Source organism: Alosa alosa, chromosome 17 (assembly GCF_017589495.1).
Source record: "Alosa alosa isolate M-15738 ecotype Scorff River chromosome 17, AALO_Geno_1.1, whole genome shotgun sequence".
In the NCBI taxonomy this organism is placed as follows: domain Eukaryota; kingdom Metazoa; phylum Chordata; class Actinopteri; order Clupeiformes; family Clupeidae; genus Alosa; species Alosa alosa.
In genome coordinates this window covers 28,860,725-28,883,339 of record NC_063205.1, presented here as the reverse complement: position 1 = coordinate 28,883,339, position 22,615 = coordinate 28,860,725, and the positions used below count along the sequence as shown (strand labels likewise).

The 22,615-nt window shown below is 40.3% G+C and overlaps 2 protein-coding genes across 5 annotated transcripts in view; one reads left to right on the top strand and one right to left on the bottom strand.

Moving 5' to 3' along the window:
* The window catches only part of LOC125310477, a 24,326-nt gene extending 1,711 nt beyond the window's left edge, over nucleotides 1–22,615 (top strand). The window contains exons 1-4 of one of the 3 annotated variants that reach the window (XM_048267945.1): nucleotides 14,119–14,263; nucleotides 20,959–21,431; nucleotides 21,957–22,051; nucleotides 22,120–22,615. In XM_048267945.1, the coding sequence (XP_048123902.1) occupies nucleotides 14,244–14,263; nucleotides 20,959–21,431; nucleotides 21,957–22,051; nucleotides 22,120–22,380 (849 nt within the window). In that variant the 5' untranslated portion in view covers nucleotides 14,119–14,243 and the 3' untranslated portion in view covers nucleotides 22,381–22,615. Of the gene's footprint in view, nucleotides 1–14,118; nucleotides 14,264–20,958; nucleotides 21,432–21,956 lie in introns of those variants that run through there. The other 2 variants (XM_048267943.1, XM_048267944.1) reach the window with 2 other exon arrangements.
* On the bottom strand, nucleotides 114–13,891 carry LOC125310467. Of its 2 annotated transcripts, none has more exons than XM_048267928.1 (2): nucleotides 13,820–13,891; nucleotides 114–2,692 (listed from the first exon to the last, which is right to left on the bottom strand). In XM_048267928.1, the coding sequence occupies exon 2, from the start codon at nucleotides 2,677–2,679 to the stop codon at nucleotides 631–633; it is 2,049 nt and encodes a 682-aa protein (XP_048123885.1). In that variant the 5' UTR covers nucleotides 2,680–2,692; nucleotides 13,820–13,891; the 3' UTR covers nucleotides 114–630. The 2 variants fall into 2 exon arrangements, with proteins under 2 accessions (XP_048123885.1, XP_048123886.1); XM_048267929.1 differs by having other exon boundaries at nucleotides 13,839–13,845.

The window sequence follows — 22,615 nt, the reverse complement described above, 5'->3', positions numbered from 1 at the left end:
GTTATCAATACAACAAGTCGTATATGTCTTATATAGACAGATTTTGAAAACTTTCACAAAAATTAAACATCATTGAGATAAAAGAACATGAGCAAACAACAAACAAAATGAGCTGAAGTTTTAATTGATTCTTTATTTTGTTCCTTTCTTTCACATTTGAACAGATAAAGAGATGTCTTTTTGACAATAACTGATAAATAAAGTACAAACATGGTGCAAGTTTAGATTTAATATAGGCACATGAAAAGTTATGCTATATTTTGACCGGGTCATACTAGCTGAAAAAAGTTGTTGAGATGGAATAAAAATTCATATAAATGACAAAAAAAACATGAAGAAGCATGTACATATCTTGAAAAGGAATTATTTATTTATTTGGTTAGACTAACTAAACTAAACTAAACCAACTAAAACTTAAATCAAAATGGATCATTATGAATTACAATTATACACATAAATTAGATTTTTTTTTAATCAAAGACTAAAAAAGGTTTTTGGCATTCAAATTTAAGACCCAGTCAGCTCATTTAGGCTTCATTTAGGCGTGTTCTCCACACACTTCTCTTCGTGTTTCCACTATGGGTTAAACTATGCGTTCATTATGCGAGACTATAAGACTTTATCATTGCCTCAGACATAGGTATCTTCTTCCTCAGAGAATCCAGCTGTGACAGCTTCTTTAATGGCCTTGGTTTCTTCAGGAGTTGCAGCAGGTAGTATGGCTAGCAGTTCCTCTTCAATCTTCTCCATCCTTGCATCAGCACTTCTCTCAAAGGTATTTTTGTGCTCAATGACCAGGTGTAGAATACCTTTCTGGGCCTCATCACAACCGCTCCGTAACTTCAGGCGTTCTTTTTCAAACGCTGGATCATCCTTTTGCATGACCATGAGCAAGCCAAGGCTGCTTATTCTGTCCATCAGGTACTTGTTGGAGACCTCGGTGTAGGTCTCGGAGATCATGTGCACCAGACTGGCGATGTTGGACGCCTGGAAGGCCTGGTTGTACAGCAGGTCTTTAGAGAACAGTTTGGCATTGTACGAGAGCTTCTGTGTCTTCTCAGATGTCGTCGCAAAGTTGTTTAGAGTCGTGCTCAAGCTGACCTTCACAATATTGGACACCATCTGAAAGAAGTGTACCATCTTCTCCCACTGCACCTTCACTTTACCCATGGCCTTCATACCTTTGACCAGCATGTCCATGGTGGTGTTGAAGTCGATCTCCTTGGTCTGGCAGTTTTGCATGGTGACTAAAATGTCAGTCAGCTCCTTTTGGTTCTTCTCCATGTTCTCCACACACTTTTCATACATGTCTCTTGTCTTGTCCAGTTGTGCTCGGCTCTGCTCGACACGGAAGTGAGCATCCATTGAGGCCCTTTTTCCAGCAGACATTCCTTGTTCTTCTTTGTATATCATTGGTGATTTTGGCTCCATGGATGGAGACTTTGTGACACTTTTGCATTCAGTGTCAAAAGTACGGGCTGAATTGATGAGCTCTCTGTAGTTGGAGATTATCTCGTTTTCTTTGTCTTTGCTACACTGACAATCAGGTGCATGTTCTGCAAGCTGCTGACAGATGTTGACTCCAGTTCCACATAAGCGCAGAGCTTCTTGTTTTGGTTTGCATTCTGGGGAACTTTCCAGGTTGCTTTGGATCCTTTTAAATTGTTTTGCTGCAAAATCTGTACATGTTTTTTTCTCCCTCTGGTCATACAATTCCTTCCAGTTGATTTCTTTCCCTTCAATGTATGTTCCAATTGTTTGTGTTATAGAAAGAATTTCTCCAGACTTGCTGTAGATGCATATTTTATCAACTTCATCAACTGCACCATCGTTACCTTTTATGCCATCAGTCTCAAAGAGCATTGCTGTCTTACACTTTTGTTCAACATAATGTCCAAGAGTCGATGCTAGACCCCTTAGTAGAGTTGTCATGGTTGATGCTATTCCTTCCACTACATTCATGCCAATTATTTCCCATCCATTAGGAAGTGAATCCATTGCTTTCGTATATTGCTCTTGTGCCCCTCCTAGTTCCCTCTCCAGTGTCTTCATTGCTTTCTTGGATCTTTCATTGGCTTCTTGGGATGCTTGCTCTCTCATTTTCATTTCTTGCAGTTTCTTCTTGATCTCGGCCAGCTCTTCTCCGTAAAAGTATTCTGCATTCACACACGCCTCCAGGAGCTCTTGAATCACACTGATCACATTGGTAAACCTTTCTTCTGCTGCATTGGCTAAATTCACACATTCATCGGCAATAACTCGAATATTCTCCAGCTGGTCAGGCAAGTGGGCCTGGACGACTTCGTCATCTCCCTGAAACAGGATCTTCACTACAGTCTTCATGTAATCTGGTACAGTGAAAGTGTGAATGCGGATCTGATCCATACTCTTATGGGCTTGATTAAAAGCCTGCCAGCCAGAGTTGCACACTTGCATGAGGCAGGAACGATATGACTTGTATTTGATGTATTTATAGCCATCTTTGGGGGAGTTTTTGTCAATGACGAAATCATTTCCAGAAGAAAGGAAGACCAATTCAGCCATTATAGCTATGGAGAGTGGTGCTGGTGTCAGGTACTCTTCCCAGTTGGCATAAGGTTTCATTATGATCTGGGTAGACTCTCTCATGTCCTTTGCTGTGGTGAGACTCTGAATCTTCTTTGCAACTTCAGAAGCCATTGTTTTGCTGTGTCTGCAACACAAACAAAGGGATATCAGAGAATGTTGCAAAAGCAACTGAATGCTGGGTTGAAATTGCCAAGCCAAATATGGACAGTGGGAGGTTCTCAAAATCATTCATTCTCAACCTGTTTGTGATTTGTCATGCAATAGTCAAATGTATTATTCTCTGATTGAACGAGAGACATTCCAAGAGTGGTAATTAGTGGCGTCCCCACCGCTGGTAATCACTCCACAATCACTTTTGCACTGAATTGTCCGTCGTAAACATTCTAAGCGTGAGAGCAGAACAATTGACAATTGAATGAGAAAATGGAGGAGGGTGAATGTTGAATTTAGACTGTGATGCATAAACAAGCAAACTTATTGTGTGAACAATCACATAGCCTCTTTATCAATAAAACTTGGCTCTTGAGTGATTTGTTACATGGCTTGATGACAGGATACACAATGCACAATTTGACGTCTTAAAAGTAATTAGTTGGTAGTAGAGCTGTTGTATACAACAATATAGCACTCATCATCGTGGTATTGGTAACAGATCTATGTGGGACTACCAGTGACACTTAGCCTCCAGCCTTGTGCCTACGACCACATCTCAGCTGTGGTGATATCTGTTACCAATGCCTCTAACTTTTGTGCTGTAGCCTATTGCTTATCATCATGATCATCATCAACATATTCCCAGAACATTTGTATATTCTTTACATTTTCAGTAAAGCTGAATTTTGCATTTAGCCTACAGAAACTTATTTGCCATTTACCCCAGAGTTGGGCCAGGGTTACCATGGCACCAACTCTGTTTTCTATCCCTGGCACATGGGCAGATATTTAGACAGGCTCTCTGGCTTTGGCCTGTGAGAGGCTTGTGAAAGTATTGTTTATGTCTTAAATCTTAATAGTAATTTCAATATGTGGGTTAGTCCTTTCATCTCATTCCTTTAAGTCTATGTGGCCTGTGTTGTCTTGTGTTGTTTCTTAAAACATCTCTTTGTCCAGATAGGGACAACAATGTTTGTATAGTTTCTAACATTCATTGTAAGAGTGTAGTGAATCCATGGCCTGTAAACTAAAACAAAAAGCCAAACTCTATAGCTATAGAGCTAAATTTGTCTCAATAATATTTGCGCAGAGGGGGATCCACAAATATTTCTTGATTTGCATGTGTGTTTTGATATCTACAAATAAAAAATCATATTTGTAACTCGTTTGATTTTTACAAATATAGATGTGCATTTGTAAATAAAATGCCATTTGTAAAACCTAAAATTTCATTTGTGAAATCTAATTCTGCATTTGTGGATCACCAGCACACGCATTCTTCACTTTCCAAAGTTACGTGTTTTTGAGACGTTCTTCGCATGAAAGTCGCGCAAATCCACACGTAAAAAAAATCATATTTGTAACTTGTAAATTGGTTTTCACAATAAGTAGATGTATATTTATAAATGAAATGGCATTTGTAAAACTGAAAATTGCCTTTGTGAAATCTAATTTTGCATTTGTGGATCACCAGCACACACAGTTTTCGTTTTCGCATTTGTGGATCAGCACACATATTTTTGAGACAATCTTTGCGGCAGAGAAGCCACCCAGATCCACAAATAGCCTACCTCTAATTCGCCTGCTGACACTTTCTAATCCAGTAGATGGCAGTGTTAAAACCGTCAGTTTGCAAGCGAAATCAAAAATTACGATCTTTGAGTTTGTTTATCGTTACCTAGCAACTGAGGCTTTAAGTCAGAGAGGGTTAAAGCGGAGCGAGAGGCACAAACGTTCGACAATTTCCGCGTTCGATTATTGCAAGGGGGAGGGGGGGAAATCCCCCTTTATGCAGACCAGAGTAAACCCTCGCTGCACTAATGTCAATGGAGACTTGTGGAATTTTACCAATAAATTGGTCATTATGTCTTTCTGGATTTGTTGAGGTTTTTTTGGGAAATTTTGTCATAATCTGTAAGTGTTTGGGATCATTTAAAGCCTAAAAGTGTCATTTTTTAGCGTTCGGATTTGTAATAAAATAACTTAATATCAGACCATGCTGCTGCCAGTTTACTGTCCGGTTGTTAGCATGCTAGCTAGCCTCTTAGCTAAGGTAACATTTTAAACGGAGAAGTGTAATTTCTTTGAAATGACAACTAGCTGAATAACATTACTGACATTAGTTAAAGTGGATAGTTTATACTCAAGTGAATTTGCAACAGTATATTAAGTTTAAGCGAAGTCCTTCAACTACTAGTCACTTGTTAGCGAATAGCTGTATTGCCATAGCTACTCCCATCCACTTGTATAGCATTTTAAGCTAGCGTTAGCTAGCTAGCTAGCTCAGTTCACCTGACTAATTAAATTATTCATATCATGTCCTAAAGAATGATTCATTGGTATCATACATGATTATAGACAATAATACTGTGAACACAATTATGTTTATCTGTTCTTATTGCTTATTAAGAGAGAAAGTTTATTTAGTGACGTAAGGTGACACTCCCAATTATGCAGACCGGAACTGTCCCGTTTTGCTCCCATAGTAACGAATTACGTTGCTCTATCTTGCTAGTAATCAAGGATCTTTGTTTAAGTGTTAAAGCTTATTGCAATTTCGTAATGTAGGCTACAAGAAATGCGGTAGCGCAGTGGTTAGAGGAGCAAGCTCTGACACCAAGGATTGTTGGTTCAAATCCAGGATTAATCATTCTGCCAATTTTAGTTTTGGACAAGATATTTACATGCCAACGCAAAAGTGTAAATAATCCTGGATTATCCACTGTGCTACCACATTTCTTGTACATTACTGACGGTCTTGTTCACTAAACAAAGATTATGGAAATTAAACACCACTTTTCCATCAAAAAGCTTGTTGTAAAAGGTATAACTTGTTAGATTTAAGAACTAGGTTTGCTAGCTCTGTGTGTTATGAGTCCCATAGAACAACACTGCCATCTACTGGATTAGAAAGTCTGTCAGCAGGTGAATTAGAGATAGGCTATTTGTGGATCTGGGTGGTTCCTCTGCCGCAAAGGCGATTTTCAGTTTTACAAATGCCATTTAATTTACAAATACACATCTACAATTGTGAAAACCAATTTACAAGTTACAAATATGAATTTTTTATGTGTGGATTTGTGCGACTTTCATGCAAAGAACGTCTCAAAAACACGTAACTTTGGAAAGCGAAGAATGTGTGTGCTGGTGATCCACAAATACAGAATTAGATTTCACAAATAAAATAAAAGTCTAACACATTTACGAAGTGGCTAGGCAGAGGCACCAAATGTGATGGAAAGTTTAAGAGTAAACAGGACACTCGGCATGGCTTTTAGTATTTTGTGCTGCTTTGACAGTCCACTATTATTGACTGTTAGTCTACTGTTTTTGAGTTTGGAGATGTAACGACTCCACAACTATTGCACTTGTTGGTGTAATAGATTGCCCACTATGAATCAGTGACAATAACTCGAAGACAAACAATCCAAATGGCTTATTTAAGAATTTAAGTAGCATTTAACCTTTTCACTCACTGATGGTGAGTTTCATCACTGTTCTGCCCAAATAAGTTGCGTAAGTTGAATTTTTCTATGTTAAGGTCATTTATGTAGTTTTATACAACAATTGGGTTCTATGGAACTATTTATTTGTTTCTGATTGGCCGAGAGACGTTCCATGAGTTGGAATATCCCTGGACATTTCAACTCAGACTCAGCACAGCTAATAATAAATCACTCTGCGATACAATGCGACGATTTGACACCCAGCTCTCCACTATTTCAAGCAATGGGTTACTCCTTAGCAAACCATAACGAAACAGTGCTTCACCACATCTGTGGATTAAACCACACAGTCAACTCAATGTAAGTAAGATAAACGAGGATGCTAATTCTTCTCAGCATTGCCAGCATTGTGTATAATATGATTGTCACTTGGAGGAGACTTGTAAATAACTAACGTTAGCATAATTAGCTAACCGCTGCTAACGTGCTAGCATCGTCACGTCAGGCTGTGCACAGTAGTGTAACATTTATTCATATACATTAATAAAGTTGACTGGTTCTGCAATGTAAACTATGTTTCTGTTTTTTTGCAGTACCATGTCCCTTACATGACATGGCCCAGTGTCCTTGTAACATGCATGCAGCAAACCTAGATATGAATGTGATTTCAACATTTCTTTCAAGAAGGCATGTAAACCAAAGATTGTTAAGGCGGAGCAAGATATTTCATCAGGAGCCACTTCCGGGAAACCGGATCGCACGAGGGGGGGGGGCAAAATCCCCCTTTATTCAGAGCAGAGGCAGCGACTGCTCCATTGAAGTCTATGGGCATAGCTCAGAATTTCACCACATATGCTAAGGTCTTGGTTCTATAGAGTTAGGAATGTGAATTTCGGGCACATTTTCATGATCCTCAAACCCTTCTGAACATTTCAGGTACATTTTTAGCATTTTTGAGCAATCCAGTCTGGAGAAAATCAACCTTATATCAGGTGTGCGCCGGTTATTTCTGCCGCTACTGTTGGCCGGTTGCAACTTACGTTCGTCAATACGTCATCGACACGCCTCTTTATGCAGACAGGATTCGATCCCCATTTCGCGCCCATAGACATGAACTACGACGAAGTATCTTGCTCCGCCTTAACAATCTTTGATGTAAACCACAAAGACCCATAACGAGGGGTCTGGAATGTTGGTTACCTAGCAACCAAGACGCTGTCTATTGAAAAGGGAACTATTTTTTGATGCGTAAGAATGTTGTCGAAATTAACATTTTTAAACAATAATGGGGTGTTTTCAGATTATTTCGTTTGTGGTAGAATTGTTGTATAAAAGCAATATAGCACTCGTGATCGTGGGATTGGTCATGGATATTCCCACGGCTGTTGTTGCAAACAAGACAGTTTTAGCGATTAAAACGTTTAAATTGTAACAGGAAATGAACACAACGCAAGTGGCAACAGTGGAATAAGCGGGATAATGGACTCCCGCGGTGGTCTGTTCACAGAAGTTAATGCACTACGAGGTTTAAACGGCCCTCCGCTTCGCGTCGGGGCTGTTTTACAACCTCGACCGTGCATTAACTTCTGTGAACAGACCACCGTGTCGTCCATTATCCCTTACGTATTGTTGCTATTGTGGGGCTTTTGTTCTGACACTGATTACTATTGGGTAGATCGGAACGTTAGAAGGAAGTGGTAAGAAAGCAGGAAGAATAAGAATGTAAACAAATGCATGGTTGCTACGGTTTTACCTCGTGTGTAAAAGCTCTTTTAATCTGTTGGATTGAGCCTTCAGAAAGCAATGACTGTAAGTGCTATGAGTTTTGTACATTTTTAGAGTTTTTGTATGAATGCTTTCGAGGAATTTTGATTATTAGATTACCTGCGTGTGTGTGATTATGATCGCGTTAGCATGTTAACTTGTAGGCTAAGCGTCAATAACGTCATACTATGCTACTGTTGCTATATATAGCATACTAAGTGTATTTTCCGTTTTTCTCTTCTTTTTTGTAGTTTCACTCCAATTCAATGTTGTCAAATTGACTTTATGCTGCAAACGAAGTCAATAAAGCACGCTCAGTTTCCTGGCTCTTGAAAAGGAGTTTGGCTGCCTGTTTAATCTATGTTAACACTGAGGAAGTACAACACATAGTGAGAGCAGAACAATCACAGTTGAATAATTTTGTATACACCTGAAACTGGTGTGTGCACAACTCTATCTACTCTACCTCTATCAATGTAAATACAAAAAAAAAGTAAAATAAAAAATCAGGTTGTCACATTAATACCATCCAAACAGTTAAGCCAATTAGAAGTGTAAGTTGCAGCCCTCAACTGATGTTGAGTTTTGTCATGTAATGTTGTGTTTTGGCCTGATGCGCCACCCTCTACCTATCTACTAATCACAAAGTCAGTAGTGTTTTGGCTTCCGGGTTGGCAACCTTAAGTCAGGGGGGAGGGGGAGGGGATACACCGCTCTACAGTAATTTAAAAGTGATTGCAGTACCAGTTTTGGCCACAATCTTACATATGGTTCCTTTAAATACATGTATTAGAAATACTGCCCATCATAGCCAGGTGTTTCAAGTATTCAGAATGCAATGAGAGAGAGAGAGTGCGCAATGAATTTAGGATCACTAATAGAGCTGCAGTCCCGCCCACAGCCAAAATGCGGTTAGGATGTAAGATTCTCATTCATTTGTCCCATTGACGTTTGGAAAAATCCGTATCTAAAGAGTTTTACAGCATGTCTTAGGCTAACCAGCTACGGCATAACTCATAACATATAATTTCAAGTGAAGAGAAAATCCAAAAAGGTACAAAGGTACAAGACTGTGAACATATTTTCATTTCCGAGAGAAGGTACTCATCCCATAGGGAGGGAAAGTGAAAACCAGCGACCCAAGTGGTTGCGTTCCTATAGAGCTGGTAAGTCCCGCCCATCCGCTAAACCCCCAGTGGACCTCTAGATTGAAAAATCGTCAATGCAAGTGAACGTGAGAAAATAATTATTTTCTGGTCCCGTTTGAATTGTGCCATAAATGTGAACATATGTTGGCTGTGAATTTTTAATATAGTTTTTCATGTTACGAGTTTGACAGTATATTATATGATTAGTCGGCTATCAGCTGTGGAAAAGACATAACGAGAAAGACTATGTCGCCTCTGACATGAGCTAGATCTAATCGCTAACATTAGCTGAGATGCTAGTTTTTGTAACGGCAGGAATAAACACACATGGTAACAAAAATATTCGAAACATGTCTAGCTTCACTCAACACATTAACACTATGATACAGTGTGATTGTAAAGTTGTATGGTTCACTGTGTTCAAAGTCGATCTTAATAACCCTCTACATCTCGACCAACTGATGGTTGTTATGGGAAACTAGTTAGCTGTCTTCTAGCGGAAAGTTGTAGTCCAGAAAGTGCTCCCACACAAAGTTTAACCACATCAAACTTCTACCCGCTCAATTGTAGCATTCTTTACACGAAAATTTATATTAAAAATTCACAGACAACATATATTCACATTCATGGCAAAATTCAAACGGGACCAGAAAATAATTATTTTCTCAAATTCACTTGCATTAACAATTTTTCAATCTAGAGGTCCAGCGGGGATAGCGGAAAGGGCGGGTAATGAAGTACTTATCCAAGAGATCGCGAATAAAAGGCATTTATCTCAAAGCAAGGTTAGTGTCCCAGCTCGATAGAGCATCACAGTCCCGCCCACAGGAGTTTCCGGAATTAAGAATTCAATGCAATTTCTCCATTGACAATTCGGGTATAGGGAGCGCGGGGCACAAAGTAACGCGGGGTTAAATGTAACACGGACTTTTTAGTTGCAGGGGGTTGATCGAGGCATATTGGTCAGTTAATCACATTACTATGAGACGGTGTTTCACAAATTTTCAGTCAGTATGGACGTGTTTCCACGTAGATCTGCAGCAAAACGCCTTTTGAAGACATCAACGTAAATGTATAGGTGGTACTTGTCTTTCCATTACTGAGTTGTGGGTGCAGCTCACCGACTCCAATCTTGTATCATCTTAATAACCGTCTTGTAGGCTAAAAATGAACACCGTTTTGAAACATGTAGCCAACTCATAGCAGGAGCTAGCTTATCTTATAACAAACGTGACCCAGCGGGGTTAGTTGTAACGCGCTGTTACAACTAAGCCACTCATACTGTACAATGATGTTGCAATACAAAAATGTGCGCGTATTAGTGCTAGTTTAGTTAGTTTTTGTGATGTTTTGCATTTTGCCTCATGTGTTTTCAGGTTTGAGGGCTTTTCTTGGCAGGATTGACCTTGGTTAGACTCTTTGCTTCCATTGGCGCATATTTCTCATGTTATTTCTCCGTATAGAAAATAAAGTCAATTTTCGACATACGTCTGTAGTTAGTTCATGACTTATGTATCATAAATGGTCAGATCCTATTCTATCATACACATTCAGATACATTTATTGAATTCATTTAATTAAAAACAGCCTTTTGAATGAGTGTTACAACTAACCCCGCATATGGGCAGGTTGTAACATTTCACCTATCGCCACTCTCGGTGGAATTGTAAAAGAACAGTAGCTCCTACAAACAAACTTCCAGTGCATATGTGTAACAGAGATGAGTGTTATTCATATGGAAGCGCTCGTGTCAAGGCAGCAGCGGTGCCGGAACGAGTTTGAAAGTGGGGGTGCAAAAAAAAAAAACTGGCTGGTTTCGGGCTGGGTTCCCCGAGACAATTTTGAAAATTCAACTTTTCACACACGTTTTCACGTGGGATATTACGATATAAGATAGTCTAATAATAATTTTAAAAAAGTCTAACAAAAAAACTGTCATTATGTTAGGTGCGTGGTTAGGTGTAGTGATTTCGGTTGGTTTCATTTAAGATGATTGGACTGCAAGTAGCGTCTTTTTACGCACAGAGTGATTTAGTTGGCTACAAATGAATAATAATCTGTTAAAATAAACTGCGCCTCATATTGACAGACACAGATACACCAGCATAACCTGGATGTCCATTCAAGGAATAAAGGAGGTAGTCTATAGCCTACAATTATAGGCTAATGATCACAATCTCCATTTTCTGTCCTGTGCACGAAGCCAAGGTCATTCCCATTCTCCACGCAGTGCCAAGATGCACCCGCATAATTTGGCCTGTGAATCACTGACATATTATAATTTCATTGCATTTTACAAGAGCCCTATAACATCGAAACGATCAAAAACATTGAAACAATCTCTGTAGTCCTCCACACACAAGTTCCAAGAACAAATACAACTGAAGGTAGCGTAGAGCAGTAATGCACAGCGATTTGTAAGTGTGGTGGTGACGATAACTGAACTGAGCTTCAGTATCATCGTAGCCTCGTTGGTCGCATTGATACGGTTGGTGCATAGTGTTGCGTGGGTCAACCCGTTACCGCGGGTGCGGGTAAGCTTGATCGGAAAATATCGCGGGTGCGGGCGGGGCTGGTCAAAAATTGACAAAGCACTTCTTCTCACAACGTTCTCACGTAGTCATTAATAATGTAGGCTACAGAACATTAAGTGCAACAAACATTTTTGCAATCTCTCTTAACCGCATAAAGCAGGTTAAGATATGATTAGTCTACAAGACCTTCCATCTTCTCTTCCCCTCTCCCTCTCACACAGGCGCGTGACAGAGGGTGCGCTGCAACCTGCATTCACGCAACAAGTGCATCAAGTGAGCGCGCTTTCAGCTCAGCTGGTCGGGTGCTGGAGGCGCGTCGAAATAGGTTAAATCCTGGAACGGTGGATTCTATTCGTTTTTTACACAGTACAGCCAAACAGCTAATCTAAATCAAACAGGATTGTCTATACAAATGCATTTTTGTTAAGTTCGTGGATGCATAGGCCTAATGATAATTGCAACTTTCTTTGATTAGACAGATGCAATTTTTTTAAGTTCGTGGATGCTAAATGATAATTTTCAACTTTCTTTCATTAGACAGATTTCTGGTTCAGTTCATAAAAATGTAAAGTTTAGGCAACAGACAGATATCAAGGGTTTAAACCGATTGAACACGTCTGTGTCAATGTGTGTGTGTGTGTGCTCGCGCGCCCGCCCGCGGAGAGAGAGAGATAACTCTTTGTTGAAGCATATAGCCTAGTGCAAATTCATCTTGTTTCAGTGTTTAGTTAGGCTAATAAGAAAGCATTGTCTCTACCTCAATATGAACTACAATAGGCACATTGTTTTTTTGTTTTTTTTTGTCGGGTCGTGTTCCGGTCGTTAATCAGCGCATATTTTTAAGGGTCGGGTGGGTGCGGATATAAAAACACCTTAACTCCCGCAACACTAGTGCATAGACATAGGGTTGCTCGTAGTATAACCCTTTTCCTGGACCAGTCACCTGGTTTGGAGGCCAGACTAGAGCAGAAGTAATTAAAGCTACAGCGCTGTAAATAGATCTAGTTCTTGCTCTAATCAATGCGATGCCGTGTCGGTGTTGTGGTCAACAACTGCGCTTTTTTTTTTAACCCCCCGAAAAGTGGGGGTGCGTTCGCAAGGCAGTTAGCCCCGACCTGAATGAGATTATGAACGAGGTTGTGAGAGTGGTGAATTTCATCAAGACCCGGCCCTTAAAAGCGTGTCTATTCTCCGCACTTTGAGAGGAGATGGGAGCTGACCAAAAGCCTACTGTTTCACAGCGAGGCAAGGTGGCTTTCCCGAGGTAAAGTGCTGTCGCGTGTTTGAGCTCCGAGTCGCCTCTTCTTGGAGAAAGAGCGCATGTTTGAATCTGCAAGCACGTTCACTAATTTACCCTCTCTGTCTCCACTCTCGAATATTTTGTTAATGCGGAGAAAATAAGTTTTTAATGTGCAGTGCAAATGCGGAAGTTAAGTTACCAACGTGGGATAGAGAAAACGTTTGAAAAGGCATAGGCCTATGACTTAGATCTTTTTTCGCTTCTAAGGTGTTAGTATATTTTTTTACACATACTACAACATATATTCATACCAACACGATCAAGTTTTATTTTAGCATGGGTTCCTCCATACAAGAGATCTGCATGTAGCCTAACTTCACATGCGGTTAAAATCCTTAAATTCACGGACGTATTTTGGGTTTATTTTTTAAGCAAAAAACGTCACTCTTAACAGCCGCCAGTCTTTGAGAAGACTGGAAAATATCCACTGGAATTTTGTTTCTTTATATTACACCAGGGAATCCGTGTTGTGTGGGTGGCTGCTGCCTATAGGTAAAGCACGTTTAAATGGCTATAGCCTACATTTAAAACTATTTATTAGCTAGAAATGATGACACATGTCTACATTCAATGCTATTTAAGCCACTTCGAAAGTTTGTTTAGATCCAGTGATTCTGCCGTCATGGAAACGTCAGACTTTGGTAGGCCTACTCTATTGTTTGCCATAAACATTAACTGTAGCCTATATCAGTAATATGAATATAAGTTGACAAAATATTTCATACATTAGACATTCTTCTACTGATAATTGTCAATATACTTTTTTGGTTTTACTGTGGTTTTACAATCGTGTACACATTGTCTTTCTCACTTTGAAAGATTTGCATAATGACTAATACAATATATTAGTAAACATCTCCTTAACTATTTTCAAGACTATTTTCAAGACAAGAAGGGATAACTTACCGCTTGGCAACTGACTTACAGTTGAGTTAGACTATTTTGCTGAGGAGATTTCTGATGCTCTGTGAATCAGGATTTATTCACCTTAATAGTTGCCTCAAAACCTCTTCCTCCCCCAAAAAGGGATGGGATATCATATTGGGAGGGGCACAGTTTGTAGACACTTATTTGTTTCAATCACAGAATTTTAAATGTTGTATTTAAATAGTTAGCCTTTTCAGATATGGTTGGCAGTTGGTCAGATGAGGGGAGGAGAGTAGGCAAGGACTGACTAAATAAAAATATCCCTCTGGAGGCAGGGACTGTAAAGTCTGACAACACTGAAACAGCAGAGAATTAATCTTAACCTATAACTCTACCCAATCTTCAGTGACAAGTATAGGCTACATATCAAATCCTCCCTCTACTTTTGTGGACACAAATCATAATGGAATCAAACACCTCCAGGTAAATATTATATTTCCACCATTCTTTAGGCTTCACTTTAACTTAGCCTACCCCATATCAGGGGTGGACAGTACCTAAGTACATTTACTTGATTACTGTAGGCTACTTAAGGATGATGTTTGATTATGATGTAGGCGCCGCACTAGTGGCAGCCTGTTACAGCAGCTCCGATAACGTTTTTATGTAGGTCCTAATTGTCTTTTTTTGTGCGTTTAGTTGTGCTTTCTGTTGGCCAAACCTCATTTGGTTGACATTTCTCTTGCCGAAATGGATATCGTGTTAGAAAGATTACTGCTGATTCTCCTGGCTTTTTTTTTTACTTTTGTTATGCCTCGTCACCATGCCAACGGGAAAATTGTTTACCTTCGCGACAGGGGCGGAGTGGGGCACTAAAATCCACCGGGAAAATTCTGACGGCACTGCCAACGTAGCTAGCGACACCAGAAGTAGCAGGGCGGTTGGTCCTCCGGTGGGCTCAGCACCGGCGGAGAAGCAGTCGTCCTGGGGGAGGTGTAGCTAGGGTAGCTCCTTGGGGGGTCGCAGATCGGGTAGCTCCGGTGGGTCCAGCACCGGAGGTAAACAATTAAGTCCCTCTCCACAGCAGGAGATAACAGGCGTCGAGCTAAGGAGTTGAGGGCCTATGAACAGCACACGTCCAATGGTCTCATCAAAACCAGCTACTAAGCACACACTCTCTCTTCTCAGGGCATCTGGGACTCATGAGCCTTCTCCTCTCTGAGGAGATGGAACCTTCCCATTACCCACGATTTCGCGGGCATAAACAAATAACAAAATAATCATTGGCTGATAGTCCGGCAGCCAAATGCCATAATTTAGGTGAACCTGGTTTTGTGGGTTAAAGTTTTTATCAAAGATTCTAGAACAGAGCTCTGTTCTAGAATCTTTGGTTTTTATATTGCTGTTTCTTGTTGCCAAGGAGTAACTCAATAAGATTAGAGAGGTCAAAGATTGTTAAGGCGGAGCAAGATACTTCGTCGTAGTTCATGTCTATGGGCGCGAAATGGGGATCGAATCCTGTCTGCATAAAGAGGCGTGTCGATGGCGTATTGTGGCGTGCGTTGCAACCGCCAACAGCAGCTGCATAAATAACCGGCGCACACCTGATATAAGGTTGATTTTCTCCAGACTGAAATGCTCAAAAATGCCAGAAATGTACCTGAAATGTTCAGAAGGGTTTGAGGATCATGAAAACGTGCCCGAAATTCACATTCCTAACTCTATAGAACCAAGACCTTAGCATATGTGGTGAAATTCTGAGCTATGCCCATAGACTTCAATGGAGCAGTCGCTGCCTCTGCTCTGCATAAAGGGGGATTTTGACCCCCCCTCGTGCGATCCGGGTTCCCGGAAGTGGCTCCTGATGAAACATCTTGCTCCGCCTTAACAATCTTTGGAGAGGGTGCCCGGTGACCGTACGCAAAAGCCACGCCCCCTAGTTATTGTTACTACGCCCGTCAAACTCAGAATGGAGTTGTCTAGAAATTCACAGTACAGTACAGTAGCTGTTAAGACTCTAAAAGTTACAGCACAAGAGGCTCTTTTAGAGAGCCACGGACCTAAATTCATTTACAATCCGTTGAAAGACTGCAGTATGACATGGAGACACTTGGACAAAAACTCATATCTAGCTTTGTTGGGTGACAAACTTAAACGGGAGGCAAGTGTGATTCACTGATATTAATATTAGCTGTGCTAGATAGACTTGCATGCATGTTACAAGGACACTGGGCCATGTCATGTAAGGAACATGGTGCTGCCAAAAAACGGAAACATAGCCTACGTTGCAGAGCCACTTCAATTTTATTATTATATGGTGAATAAATGTTACACTACTGTGCACAGCCCCATGCTTCTCTGACGTGGCGAAGCTTGCACGTTATTAGCAGCGGTTAGCTAACTATGCTAACGTTAGTTATCTACAAGTCTCCTCCAAGTGACAATCATTACTATTCCGTGCGCAAACATGGGGGCGCGAGCTTTGCCCACATTGTCTCCGAACTTCCGATTGAGCAGTACATCCATTGCGATACATCGAGATAGCAGAGCTCTATCGAGATGACTGGCATCATATATTATGGGTCATCCTAAAGTTAGGAACGTTTATTTAGGATTTTGGTGACTTAAGACATTTCTGTTATATCGTAACAGAATATTTTTAACACTTCAAAATAACATTTACTAAATGAACCTTACATTTTTCAGTAGCCATAGTTGTGTAGATTTGAACAAAATCTGGTTTGGTTATTAACGGGAGCATTTACTGCCTGAAATATCCGATTTTGTTTACCACGCTCGGAGTTATAGTGCTGGCCTGATGGGTCGCCTATTTACACCGTTTCAACGGCACATGGACAGTTAGACCGAGAATTCTCGTCGTGAAATTAAAATTCCACTGGAGCTCCAAGCGGTTGTGTACACGCAGCCTTACAACACTGTTTACAGCTCCTCGAGTCACGGTAAAATGTCATTTTTGGTACATAGCTAATTTAGATACACCTATGTTGTGCGTGGTTGCGTTTCTATAGGAGTCCGCTGTCTTGGTTTGTATAGAAATGGATATTAAGTGACACATACACGCAAGACGGTGGAAATACGGGACCGGTGGAAATAGGGGGAGTTACGATACACTCCTTCCTTCTCAAATCCTAATCCACAGATGTGGTGGAGCACTGTTTTAGTTATGGTTTGCTAAGTAGTAACATTAAAGAGACACCAGGCAACGTTTTTGTGTTAATTACTCATCTTCTTAAGTCGGTATGGTTAAATGACTCATTACAGGGCGAATGAAGACTCTCTCACCCGCCCCTATTGCCTGTAGGCAGAATATCCCGCTTGCAAGTTCAGTGTATCATACCCGCCGACCGAAGCAGGATCAGTTTACAGCACAGAGGCAGGCTAACGAAATGCTAGCGTTTGTTGCAAACGTGTGTATAATGGCAGAGCCGGCGAAGAAGCAGCGAAAACCCTTGACGGAAGATGCAAAGAAAAGGAAAAGAGCTTCAGACCAAGCGAGGGGGAGTTTTGTAGAGAAAAAGCATCAGGCTTGCCTGGTGTCCCTTTAAAGATGTCATGTGTAGGAATTGAGGTAAAAATATCCAAAAAATGAGCTACACGCATCAAAAGAATGAGAAGAAATAAGGGCGATGATGTCATTAAAAAAATGACAAGGTATAGTCAGAGAATGTCTAATAAGTGGAGAACTGCCACTCTCGAAAAACTTCCGGTTTCTGAACTGGTTGCAGTTCCTTCTGTGGTTCCACATGAGGGCGCTCGCCCACGAGTGCAGAATGCATGGAGGTCTATGGAGCTTGATAGTATATTTTTACTACCATATTTCTCTTAAGACTCAATCAGGACGATGCAAGATCAGGATCCAGGCTTTATTCTTTTCAATGAGGGGCCAGTGGCCCTCAAGGGAGAGAAGTACATGTTTGTTTCACCCCATCATGGATTACACCAGATTCTCAGTATTCTCTGACTTCTCTGACTACACAGAAACAGTCTACCATATTTAAAGTTACACACATAGAGAAGGAGTGACCTCTAGGTCCAACCCAGTTTGAATATGCAATAGAAAGGGAGGATGAGGATTAGGCCTTCATCAGATCTGGTCAGCTTCTATTGCCTTTTATTAAAACTACCCCCTTTCCTGGGAAGTCCTTCAGAGGCCTGGACACATGCTGTTCTACAAACATTAACATTTCACACCTGGTGATAGGCAAAAGGCTATAGACAGGCAAAAGACAGGCTTTCATTGAATTCAAGGATAAACAAAGGATGCTTGCATACAGACCAAAGACACACACAGGGTACACATGGGTACAAAAATCACAGATGACCATAAGAAGTACGCAGTATGTACATTTACAGAAATGAGGCTGATTCACAACACTTTCAAGCTGTACCCCTCAAAATCCACTTTTCTCGGGATATCATTTTTTTTTCAAGTAATTTGAATATTGTATTCGAAAGGGGAGGCAAAGAAAATACACTTGGTGGAGTATTATATTTTTTAAAGTCACTTAATTGTTCTAAAAAGCCTTTCAAACGTGTCAATGACGTCACTCATTAGCACAATGCTAGCGTGTTATGGGCAACAACGACCCAAACTGTAAGAAATCAAAAGGACATAAGTACTCGTTCATTCAACTTTTGACCTATAACCATGTTGAAGTTATACAAACTACAATCAAATCTGAGATTTGTCAACGACAATCAGGTAAAAGAGACAAATTTAGCCGTCTAGCTCCATTGACTCCCATTCATTCTGCACTCATGACGATCGCCCCCAGTGGAAATCTGGTGGAACTGCAACCAAAATTCGATACAATGGGACTTAATACGGAGTGGCCAGGCTCTCCGTAGATGGGCTCTGGTATAGTGCTGCAGAGATATCAACCTGAATTAGCATGCTAAATTACTAGCCACAGCCCAACAGGTGTCATAATACCAGTTTCGGCCATGGGAGGCGGTATGCAGGCAACATAGCTGCCAGCCAAACTGCAATACACGTTTCTCGGTTGTTACTCTAGGGTAGACCAACTCACTTTCTGGAGGTATACTGCCCCCATCTTTTATGGAATGTGGTGTATGAATTGATTTTTTGGCGGACATTACACATGGCACCTTTAACCCTTTGCTTTAAAATAGTGAAGATCTGGGACCAGACAATTTAATCTAATTTAACATAATTACAGAAAACTTAATCAAGATTGAAAGGCATTTTTCTGTGTATCGGTGTTGTGTTAATCCCACATATGTCATTTGACTGTCCTTTTCAACTCATATCACTATAAAATCCCATAAAACCGGACGAATATCAAGGCTCTCAATACATTTCTATGGAGCCATAAGGTGAAGTTGCCTGCACGGAGCTACTGGACTGGCATTGGCATGGAAGAAAAATGTATTACAAGTTGTCTGTAATTTACAGTTTTTCTCAGTCGCTTTGGTGGTTTTTTCAGATCAGAATGAAAATTCTCATAACTATTAGTTCAACCTCCACAACATTTAGTCATTTGTGCACATCATAGTAGCAATTTCTCCTTCCTCTGAACAAATTGCAAATACTTTTGGACATGTATCAGTTGCTTTCATACAATTCTCTGCTGTTTTTTAACATTATCATTTGCTTATGTCATGTCAGTCAAAATGAACTATACTGATGAATGCTGAATAGTCGTTCCCAATAAAACTAATAGTCTTCATTTCATTGCTTGAGTCATTACATACAAAACTGTTGAACTAGTTATCAAATTCTGTCACAATGCTGTAGAATTGCAAAGAGCACTAATTGTTTTGAGAATTACACTAACTGCTGTGCAAATGTTAATAGTGATGTGAGAAAAGCACCAAAGCGACTGAGAAAAACTGTAATGTTTAAATATACAAATATAGGCATGATCTAATTAAATATGTGCTGATTTGCATACATGTTTTACCAGTCTGCTGTTTCTAGTACCATTTTCTTTGCAGCCATCTGGGGTACCAGTATCAGGGCAAATGACACTAAAAAACTCAACAAGTTGATCAAAAGAGCTGGCTCTGTAATTGGAAGTACACTTGAACCCCTAGAGTTAGTTGTTGAGAGGAGGATGTTGCAAAAGCTCCTTAACATTATGGACAACACCTGACAACGACTGAACGAACTACTGGTCAAACAACAGAGTGTTTTCAGCTGGAGGTTGCTCCAACTTTGCTGTAACAAGGAGCGTTACAGAAAATCATTCCTGTCCACTGCCATAACTATTTACAACACCTCCCCTTTGTGCCGTGAGAGAAAATCTTATGCTGAGAGTCAATGCAGTTTACAACCTCTTTAACAGAGATTATATCCAATTGTAATTTACTTTTTAACTTGTATGTATGTTTATGTGTGATATATGTTTATATTATTATTTGCTGCTGTAACACTATAATTTCCCTTTTGGGATGAATAAAGTAATCTATCTATCTATCTATCTATCTGTATTTTACTTGAGTAATGTTTTTGGAAACTTTTGGACTTTTAACCCACTACATCTGAAAGACAAATACTTTTGCCTATAGGCAACATATGGAATATGAGCATGAAATACTCGTTATTTTAAAGCACATTTGAAGTGATCCTTTAAATGCAATGATGTGATAAAGTTCATTTTTCCAATAGTTCAATTTGAACTTGGCTGTGGTAATGATAAAGCAGACAGCAGATTTTTCATCAGAACATCCTCCATGATCAGGATAAAGTTGAAATTAGACAATCACCTGAAATTCACCACATAGCTAGATTTGTAGCCTATACATCTACAATAATAAAATACTCATAATTGAGTTATCCTGTTTCACATTCGTCGGTATAAATGTTTAACTCAAGTACAAATCTGACTTTCACTTGTATAGGAGTAATATTTGACAAGGTATATCTATACTTTGACTTAAGTGAAGGCATTGTGTAGGCTACTTTGTCCACCTCTGTCCTCAACAAAATAGCACAAGTATGAAATCTGCAGCTCCGCACAGCCCAGAATAACAGGTTCCTTTGTGTTTGTCATTGACATAGGGAGTCTGATTAAGGGATCTTTCAGTAATACCTGAGGTGTTAACTAAACACCACTTGAATCACAGAGCGCTGTTTAGAAGTTACTTGAAGAAAGCATTTTATCCCAGTAAAGCTCTTCTCTTCTAACCAACAGTGACCAGGAAGTGACCAGGGCTATTATCCTGTCTCTGAGAGATGGCATATCTTCGTTCAACAGCCTCTGTGATTCCATCCTCAATATGGACCTAACCTCTCCTGACACTTTTGATTATGAACACATCAGAGTGCTGATTGTCAACACTGAGCAGGCCATGAGGAAGACTACGCAGGAGGCCGAGGGGAAACTGGGAAAACTGGATGAGGACACAGAGAACCTCACAGCACAACTGCACGCGCTTGCCAAAGTGCGAGATGACAATATACTCAATTTAGACCACTTAAAAACCAAGTTAGATGCTGAGACGCAGTCCTTAAAAAATTCAGAGGAAACGCTGGAGCAGGCCAGAACACTTCTTCAAAATAATGAAGACGTGCTTAACAAACAGCGTAGCAGAAAAAGTACTGCTACTGCTATAGCGGGTGCTAGTCCAGCAATGCTAATCGTCCCAGTTATTGGATGGATAGCTGGTAAGGCATCTTTTTCTCTGGTTTTATCCACTCTATGAATAAAGATGCAGTCAGGTATTGCGCAGGAAGTCGCGTTTGTTTGTGTTTATGTTTATGTATATTTACATTTATTAGCAGATGCTTTTGTGCAAAAGAAACCTACATTATATTTCATATATTTTTTTTACGGTGTAGCCTATTCACAGTATGGGCAGCTAGCAATTGTGAGGAGATGATTGTTGAATGTGACACAAAAATTGCTATAGGTTTCAAAGTGCACAAAATCCCTGACTACATCTTATATTGCCAGTAAATATCATCAGTCAATATCCACATGATCATAAACATCTGACATTAGAGTGAATGCTTGATGTTTATATTCTGAAATTTAGCAAGAAATCTCACCAAGCAGAAAGGTGTCAGGTGTAAAGCAAACACAAGTTCAACAGCAAATGTTTAAATGTACCATATAACCATATACTCTACACTATAGCCAGATTGTCAGTTGATATAAATCTTACATTACTGGTGTTTGTTTCCCCCCAGCAATAGCCATGGCAGCTGGTGGCGGTGTGGAAATCAGTGAAGCTGAAAAGGCAGTTCACGTTGCAAAAGAGGAGGTGGAGAAGGCTGAGTGTCAGGTAAAGACTTTCTCTGATAAGGTTTCTGACTATCAGTCCAAAATCTCAAAATCTGAATGCGATATCAGACAGACAGACGGGGAACTGGAACGTGTCCGAGGAAGAATCTCTGGGGTTCAGCAGCAGAGAGTGGCCTTGGCAGAGTTCCAGGTGCAGATGCGAGACACTGTCCACCTCCTGGGGTGCCTGAATGGGGCAGCCAATGCACTGGAGCTCCAGACCAAACGCTCCATCCTCCTGGAGCCTGTGATGAAGGTGATTGGGGAAATGGTGAAGGTGGCTGGGGGAATCCTGGGGAAGGAGATTCTAGAGGATGCGGACCTGACTAATCTCATCAATGCCATGAGAGAGAAAAGCAGGAGACTGGCAGATATTTGTGCCTCACACGACTCTTCAGTTCTTAGTCCTTATTAGATATTTACATAGTTATCATTATCTGTGATTTCAGAAAAAAATATGAATGCCTCTTCCTTAGTTCAACTACATTTTGATCTGTGTAATTTAATAAAAGGAGCTAAGGGACTGTTCGTTATTTATAAACCGGGCCACCGGAGGAAAATAGGG

What these genes read in the sequence shown, in the direction of transcription:
- LOC125310467 (XM_048267928.1), bottom strand. Translation starts at nt 2,679, where the DNA reads ATGGCTTCTGAAGTTGCAAAGAAGATTCAGAGTCTCACCACAGCAAAG.